Here is a 25,678-nt window from a genome sequence, read left to right on the forward strand (position 1 = left end):
TTTGACCTTTCACCTTCATGCTGTGCACCAGTAGCAGGTGCCAGCTGTACAGAAATTATGGCTGTGCGTTTGAACGCAAAATCTTTTCTTACTTTGCTTCTGACCAGCAGCTGACCCTGTAGGAGTGATTGTTTCTGGTGCCGGCCTAAAGGCTACATAAACCAGTAGCAGATAAACAAAAGGCTACATATACCAGCTGCCTTGCCTAAGGGTACCGTCCTAGGCTGACACCTCCACTCCTTCTCCAGCGTCCCAAATTGCTCCTTGTTTGTTTCCATACATGCATTTCATCCTTGTTATATTGTGCAAGGGGTGGGTGTAGGAGAAAACCCTCTAAAACAACAAAAAACCCTGTCCCTTCCTTCGAACTTGACTTTTGAGTATTCCATGTCAAACTGTGTTATTATGATGCTAATCTAGGCCTGATTTAGCAACTTTAATAAGAGGCTAAACCCTCTTGTAATTAGATAATAAAATTTTATTATGCATTTTAATATTAAAAGTCCTAAAATCAAACTCTTCAAATCATACACTGGTACAGAACTAAGGTACTTAAATATCATAGCCCCAGAAAATGGGAACTTGAAAAAGCACATTGTGGCTAATTTTTCATTCTCAGAAATGTAAACATGGAATTCCTATGTGGTGGCAGGGAGAGCTCCAACACTCTTAATTATGTGCAGGGAAGAATGAATCTATTCAAGTATGAAGCACACTGTACCATTTCCAGCAACAGCATGAGATGGCTTTGACAGTTATTTCTTGGATACAAATTACACAAGTATAAAAACAATCCCCATAATGATTAAATGCAGTTATGTACATAGGAGAATACCAGTGCAAATGGTAACATATTTAAATGGTTTTTCCTTCATTAAAAAAAATTATATATGATATTAAACCATCAATCACTGCTGAGGCACAGGAGCTTCAATGTATTGTCACTGGTTGAAATAAATGACTTGGAGACTGAATTCTGGCTCATTCAATATGGTGTCTCTGCTGTTGCTTAGTCACCCAACTCTCTGCTGGTTTGGGCTACATCTGGTAGATTCCGTCCCTTTCAATTAATAAGGCAAGTTATGCCATCAATGGATTACATCTTTAAACTGTGCTTAGAGGTAGAAAAACACATGTCCTAGTTAAAAAAAAAAAAAAAAAACAAAAATCAAGAAACAACAACACTTCTCTGTTCCGTTAACCATTTGAAATTATACCTGAAGTGATTATTCCTTTCTTCACCCATGTTTAAGATGAAATTTTCTTGTGGAATTTCAGCAGGCTCATTATATAGTATATAAACACAGAGTCTCATTTTAGCATTACCATCTCGTTTATTACATAGCAGTCTGTGACCATGCTGGATTTGAAGCCTAAAGTCATTGCCTAAGGATTGTAATTCTGCAAATTAATTTTAGGGGGTTTGTTTTGCAGACATTCATTGACCATCACAAAGTGTTAGACTCTGCTAGATGCTGAGACAAATATCAAGCTGGGGGATCTTTGGGGAAGAAAAAGTACTCCACTGAAGACAGATTATTACAGTTTTGATGATAGTTTGATGATTCATAAATCAAGAATAGGTTTTTCTCTTAACTGATTTTTCTGTTTTAAATACCATTTTTTGGGTTATACTTGAAGTAGTCATTCAACAAATATTTCCATAATAAAAATACAACCAAAATGGCAAAGATAGGGTATATAACAAAAAAATTTGGACTAGAATCATCTTTCTAAAGATGGATACATGATTTTATAGTATCACAGATAAGATGCCATTTTAATAAAAAAACTATGTTTTTCTATTTTTCTTATTACATACTTTAACTTTCTAACCTAATTTTTAGGGGTGGTGGTCACAAATTCATCATTTGTATGTGTTTTACTCCCTTCTGGACTTTTGTTATGTGGCTGTTGCCTAGTTACTTTTCTCCAACCGTGGTCCTCTCTGATATTCTGATTTAGTAATTAGATTGCATGTACACACACACATTTACTTGACCAAACTGAACTTTAATATTTGTCTCAGACAAATACAGTTATTTCAAGATTAAAAAAATGGGGAAAAATGTTTGGGAGGTGTTAACTGAGTTTCATTGCCTGTTTAATGCATCCATTCTGTATGCAAAGACACTACCCAAATGTAAATAAATGCCCTCTTTAAATTTTAATAGAGACCTATGTATAGAATCAAATGTAAGAGCAAAATAACAGCATCCTTTTTAAACAAGTAATCAAAAAAGTGTGCTTCAAAAATTACCCAAACATCAGCACTGCCACATGAGACGGCTGCGAGAAATATCAGGGATCATGCCTTGGGGAGATCTTAGTTCTGAAATCCTCTAGGATTACATAATACATTGGTGGAAAACTGGTAACCAGACATATAGCACTGGCCTGCAGAGCATTCTCCTTTTTTGTTTCATTTTAAATTTTCAGTCAGTGGTCAACATTAAAAACCTGGATTTCTGGTTTTCTTTGGGAGGGAGGTAACACTGGGTCCTACCTTTTTGCAGGGTAAGAATGAGCTGGCCCTGTGTGGAGGCTCCTGCTATAGGACCAGGATGTGTACTCAACTTAGGTTTCTTTCCTAAGTTTCGAGTTTTCTGCTTTGCTCTCTAAGGTACCTTAGTTTGTGATACTTTGTAGAATGGAAAGGATAGGGAGAGGGATGCTCAGAGCTATCACTTTGAGACTTGCTAATGTGAGAAGCTCTTAAGAGCTCTAATGGTACCCAATAGTAGAAGTTTCTTTTAGAGAAGAGAAGCTGTTTGCAACCAGAAAGAGGTGACAACTGGCATTCTATACTAATGAGTCAAGGGTAAGAGTGAGGATGAAGATGAGATGCACTGGGTACAGAGGATGGATACAGAGCACCTGTTGCTTCCCCATCTTCATTTCACAGCTGCCATATTGCCTCTGAGAAAAACGAGGTTGGAGCAAACCTCAAGAGCTACCTCAAAGACGTTGAAGGAAAGGAACAAGGGAACATAATGAGATAGTGATGCTATTAGACTCTGGCCTCCTTGAGGTTGCACGTCCCACTCCATTTTATATTTTCAGTGTCAGGCTATAGAATTAAGGCTTAGTTGTGGGTGTAGAGGAAAGGAGAGGAATGTTTGTTCGCTCTGCCTCAGTGATGGTGGGAAGCACAAGACTCTTCGTACCAGCTGGCAAAACAACCTCCCTCTCCCTTGCCCACTGTCTCTTTAGGTCACTGCCCATCTGTTTCACCCTGCTGCAGTACAAAGTTGGGGTATAGGATAACTGCTCTAAATCATTCTACCTTAAGGATGGCCCCAGTGGGACTTGCTGGAAAGCTCAACCTGCCTCAGTGTGAGTGTTGAAAACATACATACTACCTCACATTAGTAGCCACCAACAAACTATAGCTTTGTGGTTAAGCATGTGAACTCTAGAGTTCAACAGGCCCGAATTTTAGTTTTTCCACTTACTATGTGTGAAACTGGGAAAGTTACCTACTTAATCTTTTCGTGCCTTAGTTTCTATATTTACAAAATGCAATCATAGTAGCAGTGCTTCACAGACATACTATAATGATTAAATCATATTACATGCATATGTAAAAAGCTTAAGCTAGTGCCTGTACACAGTAAGTGCTTATATTTTGCCTATTTTTCCCCCTAGAAATAAATATACAGCCCGTGCATAGAGTACTGTGAAGACGACCAAGATCATGGCAGCATGTGCAAAAACCAGTTCTGTCCTGAAATGTGAGTTCCCATGTCCTACTTTTGGTGTCTACTGACCTAATCCTGGCTTCCTTTAAAACTTCTATATCCATGTTGTCCTCTGATCCAATTGTGAATGTTCCTTCATAATGTGTTTTTGGTACCAATCTACAGCCGTATTTTTGCTAATAAAGTGGCAAATCCATGAGACAGAGCTAATGGGTCATGTGGAGGGCACACTTTCTATTTAGGGTCCACTGGAAATATCTTTAGTTAACAATAGAAAATCTAGCTAATTATTTTTAAGAGGATGAGAGGCATGAATATACTTCATCTGCTTAAGTGTTTCCCACTGTGAGAGTGCTGCTGAGGTTCTATAGGCAAAAATCTCAATATCAGTTAAATAGGCGACTGTACTTTCTCCTACTTAGTATTAGGGAATGAAATCTCAAGTATGAAAGATGTCTTGTATGGTATGTCAAAATGTTGAGCAGTATCATTTCAATCTAAACACAAAAATGAGAAAAGAGCAGATGAGTTCCCTTTTGCTATAATTCACTTTGGGATGCATGTCATGAAGAGCACCAAACAAAAGCAATTTTCATTGATTGACTGACTGATTGAGGAAACGGGTGAATGTTCCTTCAGCATACACCCCTACTCAAGTATGAGTCTTATAGCTCCTGACAGCTCTTCACAATTTGCCGTTAAATCCCAAGTTGGGGGTGGATGGGCGGGGGGACTGAAGGAGGAAGGGAAGGTGGGAGTGAAAGAGAGATAAAATCATAATTAGAACTTTTTTTGGGAGGGGGAGGGGGTTATTATAGATGAGGGTGAGATAAATTCAAACCTTAATGTTCTAATTCTTCCCTTCAATGTATTCAGATTTTTGAGAATATCATTGCTAAAAAATCCCTTGTTAGTAAGTTAATGGCATAATCTAACACTGACCACCACATAGTCCTGGTTCTACTTCTGAGGAGGGTGCCCATCTTTCTGGAGTACTTCCTGAGAGCTGCAATTCTGATTTAGAGAAGCATTTGGTATCAGTGTCCTATTCTTATAATCTGAAAAAGAATCAGCCACATCTCTGAACTGCCCCTCTAATTCTACAAGACACACTCCTCCACTTACATAATTTGGACAAATCTTTCCCTCTGTGATATAACTAAATGAATGCTGATCTAAAGCTTATGGATGCAAACACTTAACATGACCAGAGATAAAACTGAAAAGAATTCACATAGAAATTTAATTTTCCAAATTACTGTAGCAGATCGGTGCCTAATCACTGTTACTATTGGCTTATTCTTAAAGTCTTAGTTTATCTTTCTAATGGCATAAAAACACATGGGGAATATTTATTCTTAATATATGTAAACTGGGTTTTCCTCAGTTGTTAAGTCCAAGGAATGCTGGCGAGACTGTAATTCTTATTTGCAATAGATTCACTTAATTACAGTGGATTTTCAAATGGACTAAATTTAATGGTAGCAAAGTTAGATTTGTTTACAGATTATGGAAGAGGGCTTATTTGGAGAATATTTTTAAAACACTGAAGATCTAAAGCTACATAAGGGGTCACAATTAGCGCATTTCCAGGTGAGAGGTGCTGAAACTAGGCTTCCCAGGCTGTTGTACACCAATCGAAAGTCCTGCAAGGATGTTGGAAAACCTTTTAAATGTGGGTTCATGCTTTGTTTGCTATGGAGGATTGAGGAGAGAAACTTTTGCAGTTTGGAACTGACACCCTTCATGCAATTACCCTTCCAGCAATATACATCCAGGTTGGGGGGAAAACAGTTCAAACTAGTAAATAATTGCAGTATCATTGCATCAGTTTAAAGAGCTGACAAATCCTCTCTAAACTCCAAGCACAACTAGTCATTAGGGTCTAGTTTTTCAGCACTGTTAAGCAATTTGTAACCCATTTCTTTTAATAGGGTTAGGCATTACTTAACCGAAACAGATGCCTTGAAAACTGAAACCTCGAGTTATAAAGCAGCCACCTTGTTCATTACCTTCAGTGATAGGCAAATCATCTATAAAAACAGCATTTAATGGGCAACCAATGAATAATCAATGGCTCACTTTTCATCTGAGTGTGAAAATGAGAATAATCTAATACAAAGTCCCTCTGGTAAGATGCCGAATCTTGAGTTCTGCTGCTCTTCAGGGCTGATTTATAAGGTCTTGGAAAGCTGATGTAAACAGATGATCAATGGGGCCCATCCTTGCTCATAATAACCCCCAACTGGCCCACTCCCTCTTTTCTGAGTCCACCCCTTCAGGCTATTAGCTCTGTCCAGCTAATTCTTCCCACTGCTCCTGCCTGCTGCTTTTACTCCGGCCATCCGTTCAGTCCAGCCGACTCAGAAGTAATTTTATACGCAGCAGAGAGCGGGTTGAATTGATTTTTCACTCAGCGCTCAGTTCCCATCTGAATAATTATCAATTTTACTGCCTCATAAAGGGAAGAGTCAAAATTTCAAATCAATTCAAAAGAGCTTTTGAGACGACAGAAACTGTGCATAAGAATAGAGGTCAAAGTTGTCAGTGACCTAAGGAGATGATGTCAGATATTACTATACCCAACAGTTGACATCAGAGGCACTCAAGATGATATAACCTAGTGCTAATGCAAATCATATTTATGCTGACTACCAGAGACCAGTCATTAATATTTAAAATGCTATCTGAAAGCCTACATTCCAAATAAATAGAATGTATTCCACTGTTAATAAAGATATATCACTACTGAGTCATATTCTTATAAAGTAAAGGATTACTAAGTATTATTAACATACAGAAATTACTTAAACAACAAATGCATGGTAATTCTGAGTAAAAACAAACTTGATTGTCTCCTGTACAACCACATCACTTGATCTGCATGGTCTGATGGTATTTGTCTAGGATAACAGCCTATTGATTTGGGTAAAATCTACCAACCTGAAAGTTTCTACCAAAGTTTATGGGACATTATTGTGATCAAGTTGAGTGCTGACAAGAGGGATCTAGTGGTGGACTTATCATTTGCCACGGTGGGGTAGGGACTGGGTCTAATTCTGGCCAATCCATGGGCATTTATTTCTCCACTGGCTACATGCTTTAAATCTGTGGTTTTCAGCCTTCTCCTTGCAGAACACCTGAGGGCTATGACACATTCCTGACAGTATCAGAGTCATTAGGGTCTAGCTCTTCCAGACCCTAAGACATCAGGAATACTTGGCAGTATTAGAGGCTACTACAGGGTAGGTGGGGGAGGGGAAGAAAGGGTACACCCAAATCTCGATAGAATATATAGTTTAAAATGTCATTTCTGGTGAATCTGAGATCTTATCCCTACCATCTAAGCTCTTGAAAATCAATCATGTAAGTGGTAAGGACCTGGGCTTTTGAGCCAAACAGACCTTGGTTCACATTCCACTTCCCAGCTGCTCTGTGTCTCAATTTATTCGTCTGTAAAACGGGGATGATGATATCCATATTTCAGGGCTGTTGTGGGGGTGTAAATGAGAAGATTTCTCTGAAAGTCCTCACCCAGAGTGCCAATCTCTGTCACCACTATATTAATCAAATTACCATGTAACTGATTAGTTACCTAATAACTAATCAATCATCTCTGTCCCACCTGAGAGAAACTTTTCAAGGAGAGAAATTATGTCCTATGAGTCTCAGTGGCTCTTGCACTTTGTGCACAGAAAGTCCTCAATACATGTGCTACGTATCTCTTCTCTTTACTCTTTATCACCAACATGTCATAACAATTCCAGGGTCACACCAAATACGTACAGGCCTACAGTACATTGTCTAGTTACACAAAAATCTTAATTACGCACCTCCTTGCCAGGAAAACAACAGGTTAACTGAGACATCACCAAAGATAAGTTTATATAATTTGAAGATTTGTGTAAAAAAAAAAAAAAAAAGGCCAGGAAGAAAAACTCATCCACAGCTAGCTCATTGTACATTCATCATTTCTTTACTCAAGAGGCACCTTGTTTGTTGACTAATGACCTTCTTGAAAGTGTTTACATTTGTAAACCACAAACTATTACGAAGATAATATTGGCAAACTAAAACAACTGGAAGCAATATAAAGTTTCCACAGTTAGTGGAACTGGAAAATATCATAGTGATGGTATCACCACAGAAAAATGGTATTATTATTCTCTTTGAAATATTTCTGGCATGTGTTATTTACTTTTATGCATGCCGTTACTGTGATTTGCAGAAGTGAGTTTTTCAAAAACAGTATTAAACTCGGACCTAATTCATATTAGCCACTCACAAAGCACATTTGAAAATAAAAGAAGTTGTGGCTTTATCATTTATTACTTAAATGTTCTGGAGAATATGATCTATCTGAATCTTGATTTCTTATCTTAATGAGGAGAAGACCAGTTGCAGTATGATGAATGGGAGGTTCTCAGCAAAGCTCCCTGGCACCGCCCAGGAGCTAGGCAAATGGCAGTTTCCTGATGTACCAGAGTACTTACAGGGCAAACTTAAGAAGACATTATTAGAGGCTCCAGGAAAGAAACCAGAGCTTGACTGTTTCTAGTTCTGGCTTTGCCTTTTATTTCTCTCAGCCCTCTGGAAGAGCTATCCTTTTTGTTTTTAGCATTCTAGCTTCACTGGGAGAAGATGAATGACTTAAGAGATTTCTTGAGGTGGGGCTAGTGTGCTACTCTATCTTCTGGGAAAATACTCCTAGAGAATAACTGGTAAAGAGCCTTGACAAGACCATTTACTCTAAGAGATATTCAGGGTCTGGGAAACTCTGTTTCTTAAGCTAGGTGACCAACCACCAGTTACCTGCTGTAGGACATCTGGATTTTGCTGCATAAAATGTAATAGTCTCTGACCGGCCTGGGTAGCCTCTCTGCATCGAAGTGGCTTCTTGCCCTCTTTTGCTATGTGCTTGAAGAGGTAGGTGACGATGTAGTCTAAACTGGTACAGCAGCTGGAGGAGACAACTGTATCTGTACGAACAATAAATGAGAATTCCTTCGCATTACTGAAGTGTTTTTTTCATCTGATTATAATGCCTCCAATTAAAAAAAAACTTTCTGGTTTCAAAGCACTTTTATCAAACTAAATTCCTTGAGGGCAGGGATTTTGCCTTGCTTCTCTCTTTAAACCCAGTGTCTACTACAGGACCTGCTATAAAAACTTGTTAGTAAATTATTCTTGGATTGAATTGGACAGAATTTTCCATTTGTGGCCTTAATGACCCTCTGTTTAACTCAAGTGATTTTATTAAATATCTATTGGGTACAAAGAGCTCTGCTTCAGACGAAACAGGGTGTAGACCTGGGGCAAAGTATTCTGTTTCAGGGGTAACCCCTACCTTGTTGTCAAAGCTCTCATGATTTAGTATATAGGTTACTGGAACACAATGCTGGGCACAAATGAGTGACACAGAAAGAGAGAGGCAGAGACACAGGCAGAGGGAGAAGCAGGCTCCATGCAGGGAGCCCAATGTAGGACTCGATCCCAGGACTCCGGGATCACAGCCTAAGCCAAAGGCAGATGAGTTTAACTGCTGAGCCACCCAGGAGTCCCTGCTATGAGGATTTTGAGGAAGACATCATATTTGGATGGGGATCACAGAGACTTTCTGAAGGAGACAGAACTTGAGATGAACCTGGAAAAGTTATTTTAGTTAGGTATAAGGAAGAACATTTTTCAGATAGAGAGATCAGCACAAGGCACATGGTGTGGTGGGAAGGCAGGAATTCTGGAGTCAGCTCTGGTTTCAAATCTTCTCTTTTCCAATTACTTCCTATTTTGTTACTTCGAAAGAGCCACTCAACCCTTCTCCTTATTTGTAAAATATCTTGCAGAGTTGAATGAGAAAACTAGAAATTCTCATATAACAAAAACAGCTGATATTTACTGTGTTAGTTACATGAATTACTGTTTTGTATCCTCATAATAATAGTTATATTATTATCCTCACTGTAATAATTACTATTATTATTTGCATTTACAGACAAGAATAGTGAGGGATTAAGTGACGTGTCCAGTGCCACATGGCTAGATGACTGTGGAGTTACTGTATGAAAATAAACAAGGAGCTGGAGTCTTTCTTTTTTTCTTTTAATTTTTATTTATTTATGATAGTCACAGAGAGAGAGAGAGAGAGAGAGAGAGGCAGAGACACAGGCAGAGGGAGAAGCAGGCTCCATGCACCGGGAGCCCGATGTGGGATTCGATCCCGGGTCTCCAGGATCGCGCCCTGGGCCAAAGGCAGGCGCCAAACCGCTGCGCCACCCAGGGATTCCAAGGAGCTGGAGTCTTAACCACTAAAATCAAGTAGATATTAAAATTAGGTATTGACTAAAAATATATGCAAGCATCAAATACTTTCTTAAAACACAAGGGGCTCAAAAGATGATGTTACTACTAGTTTGTTCTCACAATGAAAAGAGGAGGCTGTATTCTGGAGCAGGACTTTTGGTTTGAGTGAAACAATGTATAGGGAGTCATAAGACAGAAGGGTGACAAAGTAGGGGGAGCTCTTCCTCAAGGGCATCCAATAGTGGGCTGAGACATTACATTTAATTTGAAAGACAACAGAGGTGTTATTTAAGGCTTTTTAAAAATTTTATTTTATTTTTATTTTTTAAGGCTTTTTCTTTTAAAGGCAAGTGAGTAACATGATACAGCAACCACTTATTATCTCCTTTGTACATGAAAATTATTATTCACTTACTTCTAATAACCGCTTTGTATATTGTAGGTGTGGTTATTTGCATTTTTCAAATGAGAAAAATGAATCTCAGAGGTTAAGTAGCTTAACCAAAAGTTTATATTTATGATTCATAGCATGACACTGCCTTGATTTTTTGGTAACACCTGGACAGGATCCTGAGGAGTTTATGATTAGTAACAGAAATATTGTGAGAGAAACAATTAAAAAGCTTCAAAAAATGGCCAAAATGGCAGACGCAGTTGAGGAATGTGGACTAGGAGAGTAGGGCTGGGAAGCAGCAGATTATGAACTCCCTAGGCAATCATTAACCTCCTTATAATCTCTGAGCTTCTGAGACACGTGTGCCTTTCTTAGATTAGAAGTGTACTCACAGGGATCCCTGAGTGGCTCAGTGGTTGAGTGTCCTCCTTTGCCAAGGGCGTGATCCCAGGATTCTGGGATTTAGTCTCGGCATCCGGCTCCCCGTGGGGAGCATGCTTCTCCCTCTCCCTATGTCTCTGCCTCTGTCTCTGTGTCTCTCATGAATAAATAAATAAATAAAAATCTTAAAAAAACAAACAAGTGCACTGAATTAAAGAATAATCTTTCTGAAGAATCGCAGATTCTTCTAATCTAATCTAATCAGCTGAATTAAAGAATAATCTTTCTGAAGAATTGCAGATTCTTCTAATCTAATCTAATTCCTCTAAATATAATCTGAGAAAGGTTTTAGTAGGTCCTGAGTTGTGTTTAGTAATAATACTATAGCAGTAGAACTGGTATAACACCAGAGTTTAAAAACTCTTTCATATTTATTGTTTCAGAGAGAATGGCATAATAAATATTTCTATTTATTTATATATAAATATATATATAAATATATATATAAATATATATATATAAATATATAAATTTATATATAGAGGTAGTCTGGGGGAAAGTTCTGAAATACAGATAGATGAATGCATTTAAAATCAGAGATAATGGTAGCTGATGCAGGACTAGGAGGGGTTGTATGGAGGTCTAAAAGATGGGTAGGCACAATAGTTCTGGGAACTGTGGAGCTATAGAAGCTATATATGTAACCAAACTGTGGTGCTATATTTTCCTTTGAAGAAAGGAGCTCTTTTTCTCCCAAAACTATGGTATTTGACTGAATGATTAACTGTTTATTTTCCCCCACTAATTGGGTTACATTGTAGAAAAGGGAGCTTTGGTTGTATAATTCCAGGAGGTAATATAATGCAGTGGAAAACATGTGGGCCTAAGAGTCAGGCACAGACTTGTTGAGCTTGGTTGCTTTTCTCTTTCACATTTCTACGTCTGAAGTCCCAATCATGAAAGTAAATGGATTAAGTAACTTAATATCTACAAAAGGAAGCAGTCAGGAAATAGATATGGTTTCCCTCACCAGTGAAGAACAATATGCTATCAATCACACAAAAATTATAAAGACTTCACATAGATTTGGTGACCACATGCCATGCAGGTTGCATTAAAAGGTTCCAATCTACTGAGTCAGCTATGAAAAAGCCAGGTAAACACTTTAGACATGAAGGTTGGAGCATATATCCTTGCAGTAAAAGCAAGAAGAGCTTCCATTACGGTTGATTTACGGTTGGGGAGTTCGAAATGGCTAAATGTTAGTTTAGGGTAGATTGAAAGGTGTAGAATCATAAGGATCAAGGGCCATTTGATCAAAAACAGAATGAATAGTGCTGAGGACTGTGTATTATTATTGGTTTTATTTGCAGCTCAAGCTACTATTTGAGATTCAAATAATGAAACTCTCCTGACATAAAAGGATGAGCAGAAGTCATGAATTTTCATATTTTGTCCTAGCTCTTGGTATTCAGAATCCTGTAAGGATTCATCTATGATTTAGATAATGTTAGATACAATTTTTAAACCAGATAGGCACTTTGTCCTCTCCAGCAACTTGTTGTTTGGCACTAGAAACAACCAAATGCTCCTTCTCTCCTGCACCCAGTCTCCCCAGGAAGCTCATGCATCCTTAATAGCCCTTCTGTTCACCAAGAGTCATCATGGAACGATGTTCTGAAAAGTTAACTGTAGAGGAAAGAGTTGCTTAACTGGGTCAGGAGAATGATAACAGGGCTGAGCTAACATTTGGCTTGGGCTCAAAATTTCAGAAACAGAAGGTCTGAATGGGTGGTGTAGTAGTTTTGAAATAGGTGGGTCTAGGTTTGAATCTATATTTTCTAGATGTTTTGACCTTTTGGAGCTTCAATTTGCACCTCGGTAAAACATGCTTGCCACACCTACTTCACAAGATCTTATGAGAAATCAGCAAGAAGCCTGTAAAGACTCACATAGTGCCCACCACACAGCATGTTCCCCTTTTCACTTTCCACGTGTTTTCCTGGCTTGTCCCAATACCTTAAACACCAAGCCCATCGTTTTGTTTGGCTAATTCATAGCTTCCATCTTTGGCATGTTTTTGGTGGGAGAAACTAATGTACAAGGTCTCAAAATTTCTAAATATTTCCTGAATGATTTGTTCCCATATTATATTCATACAACTTCCTCCAGTTCAAGAATGTGCTCAAAATAACAACATATGCTATTGATGATGAACATTTTCTTGGAGGAAGGGTCTGGTGAAACGTTTACAGTGGTTCAACTTTTTTGCTTGCCTCCACCATTTCTAGTTCTTGCCTTTTGTGCCATCCTTTACTTTTTGTTGGAATTCACCCCTGTCCCTGCCCTGGCTAAACTTCAGAGGCCTTCCCTTATCACTTTGTCGAGGGAAGCCACATTTAAACATTCTCCAATCATTATCCCACTTCAAATCTTTGCTTAGCATGTATCATGACTTGACTTTTTCTTGCGTGTGTGTGTGTTCATTTATTGTTTATCTTCTCCTTTTAGAATCTAAGCTTCACATAAGCAGGGACCTTATCTGTCTTGTTCTCTTTAGTACTGCCAAGTACATAGTAGGTACACAATTGATACTTATGAATGAATGACCTGAGAGTCATTATTAAGAGCAGCTTTGTAAGTCCTGCACTTGGTCTCTGTATGTAAGAGGATAGTGGTGGTGGGAAGGGGGATGGTGGCTGGGCAATTAAAAAGAACATAGAATTACTTTTCTCATTCACCTTTCTCCTTCCCCATATTATAGCTGGCTGAAACTAAAAATGCTGATTACCAAAATTTTTTAATATCACATTAAGCATATTAGGTGAGTTGCTACTTAATCACTGATTCAGTTTTTTTGTGTGACTCCCTCTCATTTTTTCTAAAAGGCTAATGCAGAATTGAGACCTGCTTGAAATCCAAACAATAACTATAAATGCCTCTTTGCAGATCTATTTTTGTTGGAAAAGGAGAAACCCAAGCGGTTACTCTCAATAGTCTTTTTTTCTTGAAGACACGGCATGATTCATCTGCCAAAATGTGACCTATATTAGATAGACAGATCTAGCAGGGTGGTGAGGTAAAGAGGAATGGGTTTTAGAGTTAGAAAGACTCCTAGATCAGGCACTTATTAGTTGTGTGACCATGTGCAAGTTGTTTCACTTCTCTGAGCCACAGCTTACTCAACTGTATAACGAAAATAATATTATCTAATTAATTTAATCAATAAATATTTATTGAACACTTATTATATGCTAGGCACTGGGAATAAAGTAGTACCTCAAGACACAGGTCTTGTCCTTTGGAGACTTGCAATCAAGTAGGAAATAAGAACAAACAGCACTATTAGAGTATGTAACCCAGTTTTGGTATGCATAGCAATTCTGAGAATGACAAAGGCGAAGTACGTATCTTAAAAATACCTATGATAGCATCAGGCACAGAGTACTTGTCCACAAACATACACTCAACAGGTGGTAGCACTGGAACTTACTTAGTATTATCTTCATAATGCCACCCCATCAAGAACTCCCTTGAGAGCCTTGTTAAAATGTAGATTCTTGGCCCAAGACCACACTTCGAGAACAACATACCCATTTGTAACTAATTAAACATCTTAACGTATTACCATGATATGAGACAAAAGAATGTCAAGCCAAACTATAATAAGAAAAGACTAAGCTTCAGTTTCTGTCCATTAAGGATTAACTGCTATGAGAAATTTTCCTTCTGCCATACACAACTAGAAAATAGAACAAAAATATGAAACAGTTTTCTCTTATTGCACAATAAGCAACGCAAACCTATTAAACCAGAGAGGAGGGAAACAAATGGGGTCACACCTACACAATCACTCGAGCTTATTGCCCTAAACACTTTCCAGGCTATGGGCCTGAAAGGAGGAACCCAAACAAAGCCAAGTGGTCTCACTAAGTTGAAAAGAAACTGTTTGAACTTGGGGAGGCTGAGGCAGCTAGAACTCATGAGACGGAGTTTCGAAGAGTGGGAGCCTGTAAAGGAGTCCTTTCCATCCAGTCTTTTTTTTTTTTTTTTAAAGATTTTATTTATTTATTCATGAGCAACACAGAGAGAGAGGCAGAGATGTAGGCAGAGGAAGAAGCAGGCTCCTTGAGGGGAGCCTGATGTGGGACTTGATCCCAGGACCCCAGGATTGCAATCTGAGCCGAAGGCAGATGCTCAACCACTGAGCCACCCAGGTGCCCCTCCATCCAGTCTTTGACTAATAACAGAGATATGTAACACATGTGTAGTGGGAGTTCCAGAAGGAATGGATACAGAGGGAAAGAAGGAGACTGTGATTATCTGAAGGCAAACTGTGATGATATTACTTGAAGGTGTAGATTACATATCCTGGAGTACCATTAAAAATAAAGAAGTCTGGCTTAGTAAACTCATAGAGGATATAAAATGGATTCATAGGAAATATTTAATTGATCCAAAGGAAGGAAGGAAAAATAAAAAACGAAAAAAGAAACAAAGCTCAGTCAAAATGAAAAGAAAATAAATAGCAGTATTATAGATTTATTTATTTATTTATTTATTTATTTATTTATTTATTTATTTTTAAAACCAGCACACGGGTGTTTTTTTTTTTTAATTTTTATTTATTTATGATAGTCACAGAGAGAGAGAGAGAGAGAAGCAGAGACATAGGCAGAGGGAGAAGCAGGCTCCATGCACCGGGAGCCCGACGTGGGATTCGATCCCGGGTCTCCAGGATCGCGCCCTGGGCCAAAGGCAGGCGCCAAACCGCTGCGCCACCCAGGGATCCCCAGTATTATAGATTTAAACTTAAATACACTGGTAGTTACATCTAATGTAAATGGTTGAAACACTAATTAGAAGGCAGAGATAGTCAGATTTGATATAAAAATATGACCCACATATGCTGCATATTAGGCAAATATGTCCACATGCTAATTCCCAGAACCCATGAATATGTTAGATTATATGGCAAAGAATTAAGTAAGATTGCAGATGGATTAAGACTGCTAATTAGCTGAGTGAAAAATATGGAGAGGGAATCCCTGGGTGGCTCAGCGGTTTAGTGCCTGCTTTTGGCCCGGGGCATGATCCTGGAGTCCCGGGATCAAGTCCCACATCAGGCTCCCTGCATGGAGCCTGCTTCTCTCTCTGCCTGTGTCTCTGCCTCTCTCTCTGTGCCTCTCATGATTAAATAAATAAAATCTTCAAAAAAAAAAAAAAAAAGAAAAATATGGAGATTATTTTGGATTATCTAGGTAGGCCCAATGTAATCCCAAAGGTCCTGAAAGGTGAAAGAGAGAAGCAGGTCAGAATCAGAGGGAGATGTATCTATGAAAGAATGTTATAGATGCAATCTTGCTGGTTTTGAAGAGAGGCCATGAGCCAAGGAATTTAGATAGTCTCTAGAAACTGGAAAAGGCAAGGAAATGGATTTGCTCCTAGAAAAGAACATAGCTGACACCTTTACTTTAGCCTACTGAGACTCATGTCAGATTTATGATCCAAAGAGCTATAAAATGGAGCACCTGGGTGGCTCAATTGGTTGGACATCCGACTCTTGATTTTGGCTCAGGTCATGATTTAAGGGTTGTGAGACTGGATACTGTGTCAGCTCTGTGCTCAATGTAGAGTCTGCTTGAGATTCTCTCCCTCTGCCCCTCTCCCACTTGAGTACACATGCGCATGGGCTCTCTCTCAAATAAGTAAATAACATCTTAAAAAAATAAAAATAGCTATAAGTTAATAAATTAAAAAAAATAAAAAAAGTTATAATAAATTTAATTGGTTTAAGCCACCAAATTTGTAAAAATTGTTACAAAATCAATAGAAAATACCTCTGTCTACAAGAAACCAACTTTAAATAGACATAGGATGATTAAAAATGAAATGATGGAAAAAGAGGCAACACTAATCAAAAGAAAGCTGGAAAAGCTGGTAATACCAGACAAAATAGATATATATATATATTTTAAAGAGTATTACCAGAGATAAGAAGGGCCATTTCATGATAAAGGGGAAAAGTCATCAAAGGGACAGAAGAATCATAAATATTTATATACCTAATAATACAGCTTTAAAATAGTTTATATAAAAACTGATAGAACTGAAAGGAGAAATGGAAAAATCTATAATTATAGCTAGACTTCAGCACTTTTCTCTTGGTAATTCACAAAATAAGTAAAAAACAAACAACTAGTAAGAATGTAGAAAATCTGTGCATTATCAATTAAACCACTATAGAACATTCTTCCCAATAACAACAGAATGCACATTCGTTTCAAGTGCTGATGGAACATTCATTTATTTTGAACCATAAAAAAGATCCAATAAATATAAAGGTTATAATAATCATTGAGTATATTCTGTGACCATAGGAATTAAAATAAAATCAATAACAGGTAACAGGAAGACTTCTAGACATACAGAATTTAAATACCGTGCCTCTCAGTAACAATCTATTAATAAAAGAAGAAATGAGCAGGACAATTAGAAAATATTTTTAAACTGAACAGAAAAAAACCCCAAAATACATAAAAATTTTGTGAGGAACAGCTATAGCAGTGCTTAGATGAAAGCATTAAATGTGTATATTAGCAAAGAGGAAAGGTCTACAATCAGTAATCTAAGTTTCTGCCTGAAAAATTAGAAAAGGAAAAGCAAAGTAAACTGAAGGAGGAAAATAATAAAGGCCACATGCGAAATCAATGAAATAAAAGAAAAATAACAGAGAAATCACTGAAAACTAAAACCTGGTTCTTTGCAATAAAGCTGATAAATCTACAGCCAGAATGATCAGGAAAAAAAGAGAGAAGACACAAATTGTCAACTTCTGGAATGAAAGAGGGGATATCAAAAAAAAAAAAAAAAAAAAAAAAAAAAAGAAAGAGGGGATATCACCATAGACCTTACAGAAATCAAATTGTATAACAATGAGATATAATGAATAATTCTGTGTCAATGTCAGGTGAGCTTCAGATGAAATTGAGAAATTCCTTTAAAGACATAAACTACCAAATGCTACCCGAGATCTAATAAATAACTGGAATAGCCCTATGTCCATTAAAAAACATTTAATTTATAGTTAAAAACCAACTAAAAAAAATCTAGGCCTAATGGCTTCACTGGGGAATTCTATCAAACATTTAAGTAAGAGCTAGTAACAATTCTACAGAAACTTTTTAAGAAAAGAGAAGAAAACAATTCCCTAGTTATTTTATCAGGGCCTTAGACTGACACTAAAACAAGGCAAAGATACAGAAGAATAAACAAAGAATAAAAGGTATGGAAGAAAAATTATAGAATACATCAATATCTGTCATGCATATAGATATAAAAACCTGTATCAAAATTTTAGAAAGCTGAATTTAGTGATACATAAAAAGGATAATGTTATAACCTAGTGTGGAATGCAAGGTTAGGTTAACCTTCAAATATCCATCAATGTGATGATCAACATTATGTAATGTATAAATAGAACTAAAAAGGAAAACCATATGAACCTTTCAGTAGACGCAGAAAAGTAATTTGATAAAACTCAACATTCATCCATGATAATAGCCTCAGAAAAACCACAAGGGAAGAGAATTTTCTCAACAAGATAAAGAGAATCTATGTAAAAACTTACAGCTAACATTATATTGAATGGTGGATGAATGGAGACATTTCCTTGGAGACAAGGAAAAAATGTTTGCTATGATTACTTCTGTTCAACACTGTACTGTGGGTCCTAGCCAGTGTGATAAGATAAGAAAAAATAAAATCTATACAGATTGGAAAGGAAGAGATCAGCTGTCTTTATTTGCAGACACTATATAGAAAATCTTAAGACATCTACAGAAACCACCAGAATTAATAGATGAGTTTAGTAAGGCTGTATAATACAAGGTCAACATACAAAAAAATCAACTGCACGGTAGCCAAGAACAACAGGAAATTGAAAATCAGTACCATGTACAATAACATAAAATTACAAAATAGTTATAAATACAACAAAATATGTACAAGAGTCATACATTCAAAGCTACAAAAATGCTGTTGAGAAAAATTAAGGAAGATCTAAATAAATGGACAGACATGCCATTTTCAGGAGCTGAACACTCAATATTACTAATATATCAATTCTCTCCAAAGTGGGCTAGAGATTCAATGGAATCACCACCAAAATTCCCCTATTCATTTTTTTTTCCTAACAAGAGAAACTGACAAACTGACTCTAAAATTTATATAAAAAGACAAAGGACCCAGAATAGTCAAGACAATTTTAAATGAAGAAAACAAAATTAGAGGGCTATGCTATCTGATTTTAAGAATCAGCATAAAGTTAGGACAAAAATAACCCAGAAAAGTATAGAATTGGCACAAAGTAATTCAACAGAGAAAGGATATTCCTTAACAAAAGGTGCTAGAGTAATTGAATAACTGTATGTTAAAACCAGCTTTTATCTCATACGTAATATAATACTATATACAAAATATTTAATTGAAATGGATCATAGACCTAAGCGTAAGATAAAAAACTATAATACTTCTGGAAGAAAACTAAGAACAACCTTTTTGGCTTGGGTTAAGTAAAGATTTCTCAGCATAGGACCCAAAAAGACAAGAACCATAAAAGAAAAACGAATAAATAAATTAGACTTTCTCAAAATTAAAACTTTGCTCTTGTGATAAAGGCATACTGTCAAGAAAACAAAAAGACAAGCCAAGACTGAAAAAATATTTGCAAAACATACATTTGATAAAGGGTTTGTATCCAGAATATGTAACAAATGCTTATAAGATAAACAACCCGGTTAAAAAAAAATGAGTTAAAGATTCAAACAAATACTTCACTAAAAAGATACACAAATGGTACACAAGCATGAAAAGATATTCAAATCATTATTAAGTAGTGAAATAAATATTAAAACTACAATGAGATTCTTATTCATACCTACTAGGATGGCTAAGATTAAAAAGATTAATAATAGTAAGTGTTTGGGAGGATACAGGGAAGCGAGAGCCCTCATACACTGCTTGGAATTGCAAAATGGTACAGTCACTTTGGGAAACAGTGTCACAGTTTTCTTTATAATGTTGAAAATATACTCAAGCATCCCACTCCTAGGTATTTACTCAAGAGAAATAGTATTTGTCTACAGGAAGACTTGCATGTGAACATTCATAGTAGTATTGTACAAAATAACCAAGTAATGGAAACGACCCAAATATCCATCAGTTAGTGAATTTAGAAAATAGACTGTGGTATGGTAATACATACAATGGGATAATACTCAGCAATAGAAAGGAATACATTGATTCACAAAACAACATGGATGAATCTCAAAGGCATGATGCTAAATCAAAGAAGCCAGGCACAAAGGTCTACATATCATATGTTTCAACTTAGACAAAATTCTAGAAAAAGGCAAATTATAGTGAAAGAGAGTAGACAGTGGTTCTTTGGGGCTGGGGCCAGGGGGAAGGGATTGGTCAGAAAGGGACATGACGGAGCTTTTTGTGGTGAAGAAAATGTTCTGTATCTTGGTTGTGGTAGTTTATGACTGTATATATACATGCCAGTACTCACTGAACTGCTCACTTAAAATCAATGAGTATTTTTGTGTAAGTTATAATTAAGCTGATTAAAAGATAAGCTGTACATCCAAATATAAAAAAAAGGGCATTCTCTCACTTGCAAGTAATAATTATAAAATGTTCTTTCAGTTTGGATATACAATCTTTTCCCCTTTGTAAGATAATCATCTCAGTAGGCACATACGTGAAGAGACTACAATGAAGTTTTTCCTCTGGAAATAATGTTCTCCATGATACTTACCAAGAGTAGTGAGTCCCTCTGAGATAGATGTGAGAACATACAGGAGTACAGGAGGATCTAAGTTGGTGATGAAACTCATGTGGTCCTGCGTAAGACATTCCAGGAGTGGATAATAAGACTGGCTCAGTTTCCGATATTGCTACAACACAGAGATAGCTAAGCGTCAAGGGACAGGGAAGCAAAAGACATCTTAAGGTCTAGTGGAAACTGCCATTTATAATATTGGAAATTGTAAACTTACCTAAACACAAATATGTAAAATAAATACATGGTACAAATGACATCTTGATTCACAATTCAGTATTTAAAGGGGGTCTAATAGGAACTTCTTAATCTCTAGAAATCCTAATTTGAAGCTATAGCATAGTAAGTAATCTCAATTTTACATTATATGGCTAACACTTAAATGCAAATAAAATCTCTGTAGTATGGAATTTAGAAGGCTGAATTATTTTTCTGGATGGGGATACTGTAACACTGAATAATATTAATAGTTGCAAGGCAGCCTTTTTTTTTTTTTAAATACAAAGGTATTTGCTATTATAATAGGACTTGACATCATAGTCCATTGTACTTATAAAATGCCAATCCACCTAACTAAATCATGATTTGGTCAATGGCTTAGTATATACTATGGGCAAAAGATAATTGCATGAGAAAAATAACCTAAACAACTTAAATGGAACTCAAACCAATTTCAAAGAAGCATAACACTCATAAGAGAAATAAACCAGAACAGTATTTATTAAAGACCACGTCCATAAGAGCACATGGGGTGCTTATTAAAAATGCAGTTTCCTGATCCCCACTCCAGATCACCACATGGAAAGCTCTGGAATGAGGTCTTGACACATGCATTTTAAACATGCATGCTAAGGGAGTCCTATGCACCCTTATTATTGAGAGATATCAAGTTAAAGATTGCTTGCCTGTCAGAAAAAGGATTAGAGCAATTCCTGAAGCCACAATCAGTTTTTTTTGGTGGACCTCACTGTAGTGAAGAGTCCTCTCAGTGAGGTAAGCTGTCAACACATGCCTGATCTGAGTCAAGTTTCTATTTTATAATTTGTCATATAGGCAGCCTTCAATGAGCATCCCATTCTACTACTGAGGCTAAACCACTCTGGCTTGAGATGTGGTTCTATTGAGACTACTTAGAACAGTGGAGAGGGTGCCACTAGTTCACTGGTCCATTCTTGTCAAAGAGCATTTCTCACACAGGTTGACTAACAAAGGCCCCCGTCTCCCCTTGGCAGGGAGCAGGGGAGAAAGCCTGAACTAAGCCTGAGCATGAATTTGGTTGTTGCTGAAGTAATTACTACAACTACATTGGGCATATATTAGCTTTTTTTGTAATCAGGCAGAGATGTTTAAAAAAGGCGATAATGACAGCTCAGTGGAGGAGCCTGGAAATTTAAAATTCCAACCAGCACCCCTGGTGATTCTCCTGCACCTCAAAGTTTGAAAACCACTGACATAAATCATAGAAACTAGATGGTAGAGTTGAAAAGGGACCTAGAGATCACCTTATTTAATTTACTAATTTTAAAGGTGAGGAAATTGAAGCCTGGAGAAATAGAGGTGGTTATTTATTCAAGGTAAATAACTAGTAAGTGGCAGAGGTGAGACTGTGCACCCATACACTCAACTCTGAGTTCACTCTTTCTGCCACATCAGAACTTTCATGGAAAGGAAGGCCAGATAGTAGGGGAAGCTGATGGAGTAGGAGGAGGAAGGAAGAAAGGAGAAGATCCTGCAGACATTCCTGCATTTCTGCTTCAGGAAACAGACATTTTCTGAATTATGATCATGTTTATAAGCAATTAGTTGAAATTGCTAATTACATTTTCTAGCTGCTGAACCTGGAGCACTCTGAATGACCAACCTGTCAGAGGTGGTAGCTGCAGTTTTCAAAACTATGCATTTAATTATAGAGATACAGCCACTTTAGTTGTTCAAATTATGTAAGTTAAATCAAGATGCTGTCCTAAAACATAAAATGTTCTGGTGCTATCTAACTCCCTGGGCTTCATTATAACCATTCCAAGCCTGTGGTGGTGTTACTTCACATTTCACACAATGACTCCCATGATGCATGATTGCTTACTAGCAAGTCACTGTGGGACACTGACAGCAGCATTTTGACAAAGGCCTGGAGTACATTGTCAAAATGGTTGTCCCCATACAACTTGAAGACGCCAAAGCTGACATAATTTCCACACAAGGCAGATTTGAGAGCTGAATAGCAGATGGAGATGCCCTTGAGTTTCATTGGATAAATCTGATCTTTTGAGAGGCTCCCAAGGGACAGGATCTGATTACCTGTTTTAGGGTAAAAGCAGAAAGAGAAAGTGATATAAGTAGATGTAATTCAAAGCAGTTATGAGGCACATTATTTAACATTTTTACTTTATTCCTAAGGTTCACTTCCTATCATAAGACTTATACCATCCATGTAATGACAAATATAAATATATATGACAATTTACCTGAGAAGTACAAATGGCCCAAGGAAAACCAATCAAGGGTATTGGAAAAGTTTTGTATTTTTATCTGGATGGTGATTATATGAATATATAGATAGATACGAAATATGAATTCATACAATTATATGAATATATAGATAAAAATTCATTGAGTTGTACTCTTAATATTAGTTCACTTTACATACTTTATGTGTTATCTCTTCTTCAATAAAATGTTAAAAAATAGGAGTAAATAACCAACTAAGTCAAGAGAAAAAGATAGCCTAGACTGAGATATTAAGTTACTCTAAATTCTGGGATGGATTTTCAATGGTTTTACATGAATTTGATCTTGAGTTACTTCACTTTTAGAAGACTCACAGGTTTGGTACATGAATTAGATGAAATAAGACACATACGAAGTTTGTTACACAGTTCATAACAAATGTTACTTCTTCCTTTTTTCCTTAGATCATTTTTCGGATGATTATTTAAAAAACTGTACTTAAATTCTATGTTGACAATCAAAGGACAAATAAATACTTACATAATCACCTTAAGATTTTTTAGAGCAGTTAGCATTTATAACCAACAGCTTCTGTTTCTGAAATGTGTGCAAGTAAGCTATGTTTCTAGGCAATACCCAAGAATGCTTTTTGAAAAACTATAAAGTCATACGTGTTTCTTACCTTCATTTTTTCCTATTTAAGTGAGTACTGCTTCTATAATTGAAACTAAATTCAATTTACAATATTTAGAGGTAATACTATTGTGGTTTTGTACTGCCTCAATCCGGCTACCTAAGAATTAAGTTTCCCAGAAGTCATTTCCCTGTATGGTAGTGGGCTAGAATTGGGCAAAAGAGAAACCTGCATTTGTAAGGTCCAAGTGACTAACAGCCATGTTTTTGTGAAAATTACTGTCATCAGAGATGGTGAAAAAAAGAGCATAAATGCCATTGGGTTTCACTTTGTCCTTATTCTTTCCTCCTCTGTGACTAGAATCACCAACTCTGCTGATGAATGACTCCAAGGCCACCACCAACTACTGTGCAGCAAATTTCCAGAATGGCAGCTATGCAGAAGCAACAGTCTTCCAATGACTTCTATCCTACACCAGTTCCCCTCTCACTCCACATCTTTTCACGGCATGTGTCTAGCTTCTAGATTTTTGCAAGCTCCAATTTGTCCATCTATGCCATTGTTTCAGGAGGGCTGATTAGTGATTTTTTCCCTAAACTTTCAATTCTCACTTTTGATCTATTTCTCCATCTTCACCCAAGATGGTGCAAAATCTAATTCATAAAATAAATTCCCTATTCTGTAAATGTCATAGTGCTTGTCTTTCTCTGTTTGGACCCTGACAGATGTGTGTATTATGGTAATCACATGTGTATCAAGTGGTTAAGAAGGAGCAATACTTCTGGTGGAGCATGAAACACAGGGCCGCCCCATAGAGGTCTCTTCCCCTTGCTGAATCACCGCCACGCACAGGTCTTCTTCTGTGCATCCCTAGAAGCCCACAAGGCTTTGCTTATAATTTACACATCCAAATGACAACACCTGACCCACACCTTCAAACTAGAAGGCTGAGACGGATCCTAGAATTTACTCCATATTAAATTCTGTACCCTCTTTCATGACCTCATCTTAACTTACCTTAGAGATATACAGTAAGTTCCATAAAGATTCAACTCAATATGACAACATTTACTTAACAGCTACCACGTGTGAGGTGCTAGGACAAACAAATGAATGAAATAAAATTTCTGCTCTGAGAAAGTTCAGTCTGGTGAGGGAAATAGACTTATAAATCAATGATCCCATACAATGTGACAAACACAGAGAGGTGTGTTAAAATGTTAGGGGAAAGAAGAAGAGACTGGCTGCTTGGGCAGGAAGGCAGTGGGGAATGGCTTCCCAGAACAGGTTATTTCTCAAGGACCAAACACAGTTTTCTAGGTAGACTGAGAGGGGGAGGAGTGTGTGCTGGGTAGATTAAGTGCATAGGCACAGGGGTCTGAGAAAGCAGGGTACTGCGGGAGAAGAAAGTTCTCAACCACTGCTTTTCTACCTTTGCTCAAATTCAATATAAACCAAGGTAGACATTCCCCCATTCTTTCTTTCCCAGAAAAAGAAAAGCACTGCTTGTATGTGATGAAAAGAGCTAGGGTAATTTGGGGGTATGTATGGTTTACACATTCTGGTTTGTTGGAAAGGTGCCAGAGTCAAAGGGAGAAAACTGGATCATCTTTTGGGGTCTTTTTATGCTGATGTCCTTATGGGAGAATTAAACATCTTATATTCTGTAGCAAAAGGTGGAATAGACAGACCAAGAACTGTGATGGTCAAAATTTAAAATTTTGATTTTAAAGTGTTGGATAACCTATCATCAGGAAGGATTGCCTATTTAGAATTGTAACTTTCCTCTCTGTGTTAAAGTTCAATTTAATATACATAACATGTCTTTTGGACTGTTCAGACATATCTGTGTTAATTTGTGTACCATCATGACCTTGGAAAATTAGAATGAGTAATACTTTTGAAATAGGAAACTGCATCTCCCTGTGCCCAGGTGCCTCATCATTCCATGGTGGTGATGAAAGACCATGGGA

The 25,678-nt window shown here is 37.1% G+C and overlaps 1 protein-coding gene across 13 annotated transcripts in view; it reads right to left on the minus strand.

Annotated features, from left to right (window-relative positions):
• Window positions 1-25,678, minus strand: part of RANBP17 (RAN binding protein 17) — a 310,517-nt gene that overhangs the window by 19,006 nt on the left and 265,833 nt on the right. For 11 of the 13 annotated variants that reach the window (XM_072756619.1, XM_072756618.1, XM_072756617.1 and 8 more), the window contains 3 exons: window positions 22,707-22,921; window positions 20,600-20,738; window positions 8,514-8,680 (listed from right to left, as the gene is read on the minus strand). In XM_072756619.1, coding sequence (XP_072612720.1) covers window positions 8,514-8,680; window positions 20,600-20,738; window positions 22,707-22,921 — 521 coding nt within the window. The remainder of the gene's footprint in view (window positions 1-8,513; window positions 8,681-20,599; window positions 20,739-22,706; window positions 22,922-25,678) is intronic. The other 2 variants (XR_012001183.1, XR_012001182.1) reach the window with 1 other exon arrangement.

The sequence above is a fragment of the Vulpes vulpes genome, chromosome 4 (assembly GCF_048418805.1).
Source record: "Vulpes vulpes isolate BD-2025 chromosome 4, VulVul3, whole genome shotgun sequence".
Classification (NCBI taxonomy): Eukaryota; Metazoa; Chordata; class Mammalia; order Carnivora; family Canidae; genus Vulpes; species Vulpes vulpes.